This window comes from Nannospalax galili, unplaced genomic scaffold, assembly GCF_000622305.1.
Source record: "Nannospalax galili isolate Female #2095 unplaced genomic scaffold, S.galili_v1.0 scaffold287, whole genome shotgun sequence".
Taxonomy (NCBI): domain Eukaryota; kingdom Metazoa; phylum Chordata; class Mammalia; order Rodentia; family Spalacidae; genus Nannospalax; species Nannospalax galili.
Genome location: NW_008357493.1, coordinates 2,192,358 through 2,199,634, shown reverse-complemented (window position 1 = coordinate 2,199,634; position 7,277 = coordinate 2,192,358). Strand labels below are relative to the sequence as shown.

The window sequence follows — 7,277 nt, the reverse complement described above, 5'->3', positions numbered from 1 at the left end:
GCCGGGGCCCATCACTAATTCCAAACTCCTACCCCTCAAATCCCTTTACTCTTCAAGCCGACTGTGGAGAATGGACTCTCATCGCCACCTCCGCTTTGCTGAGAACCGCAGAGCGGCCCAGAGCGGGGCCCGCGTGCTGGACGCAGGACGGCAGGCCGGGAACAGACACCCGGCAGGCTCCGGCTCCCCGAGGGTAGTCGGCCCGTCCTCCTACCGCAGACGCCACTCTGCACGACGGAGAGCGCGCGGAAAGCCCGGCACGAGCCGCTGCCCCGAGCTCCAGGGTTAAGGATACCCACGGCCAGGATCTTCCCTTCCAGCGCCTCGGGGCTGACCCGGCGCCCGGAGCACTCCAGCAGCTTCCACAGCCCCTGAACTCCCATAGGGCAGGCGCACGGTGCCGGCCGCGCCGGGCCTCAGCTGCCAGTTCTACCAGGGGACGCAAGCGGACGGCTCTCCGACTTCCACTCACGCAAAACCCACGGCTCTCCGACGGAACAGTAGCTACCCGGGCTAGAGGAAGTAAACACCGCGCTGGCACACTTCCGGTGTAGACCCCGCCTCCCGGAAGAAAGGCACCATCAGAGCGTGGCGGCGGTGGAAAGGGCAGTCTGTGCAGCCTGAGTGTCAGCACTACAGAAGACTAAGATGAGGAAGTAGAATGGGCGACACCAACACACGTCCCTTCTGTGGTGCTGGCTTTCTCCCCCAGACCCGGGCTACCACAACTGACACTTCTCGGTTTCCGTCCAAGGATGCGTAGTACGCTTTGACGCACTGAGGTATATGCTCTACGCTCCGGAAGTGGGTGCGGAGTTGCGACCCAGTGTTTGGAGCTTTTGTGTTTGTTTTGCTGGCTTCCTGTTGCCGTTAAAAATGTTAAAGATAGTTGCACTTTAGCAGGAGTGACGTCTTTTATGCGCTTTTCCAGTATCGGGTTCTCCCCGTTGCCCAGTCGTGATGCTAAGTATTATGTTAAACGGAAAGAGACAACGGAAAGCTTCCTTGGTGTTTTCAAAGTTACATCTATGCAAGGTAGCATGCACTGACTAGATAGTACAGCGCCGTGCTTACCCTTGAAATGGAGTTTTCCCCAGCATCTCAAACTTAGAATTCCACAGCTCATGGTCAGAAAGGGTTTGTGGTAGGCAGAGTAGTTCCAGGAAAGGCCCTGGACTCGATGCCAAGATTCAGATCGCAGACCTGCGCCTCGTCATCGTGATTAGCGTTGCTGGGATCACATTTCTTAAGAATTTCTGTTCCACTATCAGGAAACGGACATAAAAGCAATCTTTAAAGATCAAATTTCACATTTGTTTGAGTTTACAGTATTAAAAATTGGGATTCAAACCCAGTGAAAAGGGTTAATTTGTAGCAACAGGTAGAAAGACATGGAAGACAGGCAGGAATACCACAAATTCAAGAGCAGCCGGGACTACATGGGCCTTGTCTAAGAAAAAAGAAAAGAGAAAGATAATTTCTCAAAAGAATATTTTATAGCAATAATCTGTCAGGAATCAGGTTTTGAAAAAACATTTCTATGTCCACACAGATGGTTTATACCAGCTATGTGTAGTTCTTAGTCATAGCTGATTTTCTATCAGGAATAAGCCTTGCAACGTGTTTTTTACATTTCCTCAATGTGTAAAATGATCAAAAGTTGTATTTTACTGAGGGTAACATAATCACCTGTTTAATTTTCGTCTCCTTCCAGTAATAAACTAAACTTGTTGAAACGAATTTCTATCTTGATAACATCCCACGCTTCTAACACACAGCAAGTTTGTAAATGCTGACGAAATGACCTCTCAAACCTCCAGTTTGACGATGCTCTCCAGTGCAGCTTTCATCCTATTTGGTTAGATAGGATAACCATGTGTTCAGGGTTGAATTAGGTTCTCCAAAATTCACAAGTTGAGCCCTAATCCTTAGTACTTCAGGGTCTTTTAAAAGTGATTATCTTAAAATGAAGGCATTAGGAGGTCTGAGAGTACAGGAACTAGATTTTAGCAAAACTATTTTTATGTCTAAACAGATAATATGTAGTAGCCATGATTAGTAGATCACCTGCATGAATGTGCAAGGCCACAGATTTGATTTCTACCACCTCACAAAAAAAAAAAAAGAAACCATTCGTGTAGCCTCTAATCCAATATGACTTGTATCCTTATAAGAGGAAATCAGAACACAAACTCCAGCATATAGGAATGCCACCGATTTCTTAGGGTTTCTGCACTTTTAACACTAAACTTAGTAATAGCATTAAAATTAGCTTTTAGCCAGGCATGGTGGTGCACACCTTTAATCCAAGCACTCAGGAGACAGAAGCAGGCAGATCTGTGAGATCAAGGTCAGACCTGTCTACATAGCAAGCTCCAGGTCAGCTGGGGCTTTAGAGAGATCCTGTCTCAAAAAGGAAATAAGAATTGGATTTTAATCTTTAAATGGATGACTGGCAGAGTAGAAGTGCTGTGAACTAAAGTAAGTTAAAGAATATGATGGATGGGGCTGGAGAGGTGGCCCAGTGGTTAAGAACACTGGTTGTTCTTGCAGAAGACCCAGGTTCGAATCCCAGCACCCATTAACAACTGTCTGTAACTCCAGTCCCGGGCGTTCCGACAGCCTCTTCTGACCTCCTTGCACAACAAAACAAGGGTGCACTTACCTACATGCAGGCAATACACACATACACATAAAATTAAAATAAAAAGAATGTGATTGACGTGGAGCAGCTGCTTGAGCCCCTCCCATGCCTAGAATAAGGCAAGTTAAAAAACATTACACTTGCTGCACCAGCTTGGCCTAATGGAGCATAGCTCTGTAACAGTGGTCCTAGTGGGAACAGGATGGTTACAGGATTTAAACTGCCTGAGAGCTAGGTAAAAACAAATAGAGCCATTGTGACCATTTGAGTACTGTACATGCTTTTAAAACCAGAGCACTATTTTTAAATCTGAAATGCTTTTGAAGGAATAGCAACTAAAATGTATCCAATATAAGGGGAATTAGCTCTTTTCAGTGATGTTTAAAGGGCTGTATACTACCTGATCAGTTAAACAGGCATCTTTTGGAATAGTAATAATAATAGCAGGCACTTAAATAGCATTTTCTATGCGCTCCCTTTCTAAATACTTACACATAATAGCGTATTTGTTCTTCCAAACCACTTTGCCAATGTGGAAATAATCTCCCAGGTGGTACAACTGTGAAAACTTCTGGGAATGCCTTCTGTTACAAGTGAGAGTTTTATCTCGTACGTTTTGAAATAATTTGTCACAAGCTAAACACATAGCTTTTAGTCTTAAACTAAGTTCCCTATTTCTCCTTCATGACTATTACTTGCTCCTGACAGAATTTGTGTGTGAGTGTGTGTGTGTGTGTGTGTGTGTGTGTGTGTGTTTTAATACTGTCACTTGGAAGTATATGTGTCTGTGTTGTGATAATGTCATCACTGGAAGCAGTGGCCTTCCAAGCACATTGAAAGCAATGAATTATCCACAGTGTATGTTGAAAAAAAGAATTATGTGGGCTTAGGTTGCCAACATCTGCTTGGTTTTGTATGCTGTTGTAGGTCAGAAAAGGAAAATTCTTCCCTGGTAAAATCCCTGGCTAAAGATTCTTTAAGACAAAGTTCCTCACTGCTTTCCCATATCATGTTGGATGTGCTGTTCAAATAAACAGAAACGTCCTTTGTTTGAAGAGCAGTTCTGAGAGAAATCAGAAAGGAACAGTTCTGAAAGCAGATCAGGCTCATTCTGTTTCAGTGACTGCTGCACTGCGCTGCACTGTGGCATCGGCCACAACAACTAGTCCCTTCAGAGCCAGCATTTCAGTCTTGATTCCATCTATGAAGTTCCTAATAGAGTTCACTAAGAAATCAATTAAGATGGGAGTATTATTAGTTTTCAAGGCGTGCTATGCAGGAACTCTTGCCTACTATATTCTGAAAAATCTGTTCCACAAACTCAAACATTACTCTGCTCTGGATAACTCCTAAACTTGTAAGCCAAGGTTTTAAGTGATCACTATATCAACATTTTTATAAAAAGTAATTATGATAGTATGTGTGTAATAAATTCATCCTCTTTAACCAGGTGTCAGTTGATTTTTTAGCTTCATATATATTTTCCTTCTTTCGTCTTGGCTCTTCATACCTACCTGTTTTGAAATACTCAGCTGAATAATTATGAAACAGCTTATATTTAATACTTTCGACCCACAAAAATTGCTTCATCTGGTTCAAGCTACCTTGAGAATCAAATTTTCAATTTCTTATAATCAAGCATTAGAGAATCAACACCCAAGCATTAGAGAAGTGGTAAATATGAAAGTCATAATTTGCATTGTTTCATTGACTATAAAAGTTGCAAGATGGTTCTCATAGCACTACTTATACAGAACTGACGAATTATCATGTATTTTGCACTAACTCTGTGAAATACAGTAAGGATGGATACTCCATAACTAAAACATAGATTCAGTAACATTCACATGACTAAAAGTAGAAAACAAAAAACTTTATTTGATGAAAACGTTTTAAAAGTTCCAGTATGAAGTAACAAAAATCGACAACCTACAAATCTCTTTCAGTCCTTTGCATTTCAAGTAAAATAATCTCTTCAGAAAAAAATGACCATTTCATAATATATATCCCTTTCTGTAAGCTAGACATATATGAGTGGATAAATGGATATAAAATTCAAGAGAAAAATGAAAATATTTTAAAAATAAAAATCTGAACCCTCTCCTTGAGGTGTATTACAGTATGGGTGCCAACACACTCAGCACCTTGTGATCACTGCGTCACCAAACTGAGTCCTGGAATGAACCCCTTACATGAAAGAATGAGATGCCTGAAGTCTGTGGGTCACACGGTGGCAGAAGAAAAACTGACAGCAGAAGAAAGGAGCTCAAGTACCGGGCCCACACTTCTGAAATACTTAACACGCTTCAAACAGCTAACTGCCCACATGTTCACAAAAAGAAACAACTCAGAGTTTAGAATACAGAGTTGTCCTCAGAGTGAACTGGACATTCCTGATGTGTCTTTAGTACTTTAACACGACTCCATCAAATGGGTATCACTGCAGATTACCTTGGGTATAGAGATTTCTGATGCCAATTATTCTTTAACTTATCCCTGAAACAAGGTTTGTTCTGGACTAGACTCTTTCAAGACCTAAGCTTCTTTGTAGCTATGGCACAGTTAACATACCAAGTCAAGAATATCCAGATCAATGCTGTAAGTCATCCACATGCACCAGTAAGAAAGATCAGTTTCTTTAGTCCTTTCTGCCTCTTTATTGCAAATCCTGAGACAGTTATTCAGGAAACAAAAGAGGCAGGAAAGGCATCCTAGACTTGAAAGATACTAGACTGACAAAAGAATTTTAAATGATCTTTAACCATTATCAAAAACTAGAACTTGACAGCACTCCTGTTTTTAAGGGCAGATGGTGCCTTGCATCTTAATTTTTAGGAATAAAATTATCTGTAATAAATGACTAGGGATCAAGTTTCAAAAAATCACTTCATGCTTAAGTACTCAAATCCTGATGCCGTTAAGTGCATCTGTGTTTCTGTTTAGATGCAACTGTGATTTTATTGGATTTTGTGAAACTTTCTGTCCAGATTGTTTATATACTTTTAACTTTAAAAGGGCAATAATCTGTGCTTATCTGCTTATGTATTTGAAAATCACCCAACATAATCATATATAAGCTTATTTGCTAGAGAACTACAAGGTTATGCTTTGTACCACAAGATATGTTCCTATTAATAGTCTTAATAAAACCGTCTGCTGTCTTAATGACGTCCTATACATGACAGCTGTGTGGGTGACCCATGGTGCGGTTCCCAGCATGGTCAGTCATTGCCACTGTAATCACTGTAGCCGTGGTAGCCACTGTTCCTCCTCTCGTGGATGCTCGACATCTTTTTCCAAGCTGAGTCCTGGTGGAAGCTAGCGCTGAAGGACCTGCCCAGACGCCCATGCTGCTTCTTGGAGATGTTGTCTTCACTCTCAGATTTGGCAATTCCCTGGGCATGTGTGGGAGGTTGTGATTCTTGTCTAATGGTTCCAAATGGAAAGTTCCAAAGGTCAAATCTTTGCCAACTGAGTCTCTGGAATGCTATGATGCAATGCAGATTTCCTCCAACCTGAAAAAGGAAAATCGAATTAATTATATAGTTTTATGGGGTCCTTATCAACTCCCTTGGCACCTGAAAGCAGTACCCTTCTGTTCCACCCGCAAAGCACACTAGCCTATTCACCCTTCCTGACAGTTGCCTTTACAAAGTGTAACAAAGCCCTTAGGAGCCAAAATACTCACAGTTCCATATGCTTCTCCACAACTTAGACTTAACCTGGTCACAGCCCCATATGCCTAATTCAAAACTAAGATCACGCCTCTTCCTCTTCTCTTCCCTCCCTTCCTTCCCCTCCTCTCTCCTTCCTTCACTCCCTTCCTCTCTCTGTGTGTATGTATATGAATTCTTTTGTTTTTTTAAGACAGGCTCTCCCTGTAGTCCCAGCTGTCCTGGAACTCACTATGTAGATCAGACTGACCTCTATCTGACAGAGATCCACCTGCCTCTGCCTCCTGAGTGCTGGGATTAAAGGTGTGTGCCACCACACCCAGCTCTGAATGTTTGAGACAAGATCTCAATATATAGTTCAGGGTGGCCTCAAACCTACTATGTAACTCAAGCTGTCCTCAAACTCATTGTTCTTCTGCCTCAGCTTTCTGAGTGCTGAGATCACAGGCATGTGCCACCACCACCAGCTTCACCTATTTTACTAACAGAGCAACTGAGCCACACTGTGTCTACTCCTGAGAAAGCCCCACAGCCATGTTTGTCAATAGGCTCTGTCTGCCTCATGACTACAACTGATTTGCCCAAGTTCAGCCAAGACTATGGAACCGAATCAAGTCTAGACCTTGAAAGAAGTCATAAATTGAGAGATAATATGAAATAAATACATTTTCAGATGAAAGAGAGACTATGAAGACAGATAGCCTACATAATAAGAGTGATGAATAGTCCTAGATTCTTCACTTCTGCTAGTATTCCTGTGCTGAGCGTCATTCTCGTGACTCCGTGCTCTTCTTGCCCTGGAGTAGAAAGATAACTCTGCATCTTTAAAATAAATCTTATTTTTCTTTCTGTCTAAAGTGGTTTAAACTTGGTTTCTGTTATTTGCCACATCAAAATCATTGAATTTAGCCAGAGGCAGGCAAATCTCTGTGAGATAAAGGCCAGCCTGGTCTACTTGG

At 42.1% G+C, this 7,277-nt stretch overlaps 2 protein-coding genes across 3 annotated transcripts in view; both read right to left on the bottom strand.

Moving 5' to 3' along the window:
• The window catches only part of Ercc5 (ERCC excision repair 5, endonuclease), a 38,847-nt gene extending 37,941 nt beyond the window's left edge, over positions 1 to 906 (bottom strand). The window contains exon 1 of the mRNA XM_029557207.1: positions 296 to 906. Within this exon, the coding sequence (XP_029413067.1) occupies positions 296 to 383 (88 nt within the window). The 5' untranslated portion in view covers positions 384 to 906. The remainder of the gene's footprint in view (positions 1 to 295) is intronic.
• Positions 907 to 4,529: 3,623 nt separating this feature from the next.
• Bivm (basic, immunoglobulin-like variable motif containing) overlaps positions 4,530 to 7,277 on the bottom strand; it is a 35,685-nt gene continuing 32,937 nt past the window's right edge. Inside the window, exon 10 of one of the 2 annotated variants that reach the window (XM_017794881.2) lies at positions 4,530 to 6,159. In XM_017794881.2, coding sequence (XP_017650370.1) covers positions 5,866 to 6,159 — 294 coding nt within the window. In that variant the 3' untranslated portion in view covers positions 4,530 to 5,865. The remainder of the gene's footprint in view (positions 6,160 to 7,277) is intronic. The other variant, XM_017794879.2, reaches the window with a different exon arrangement.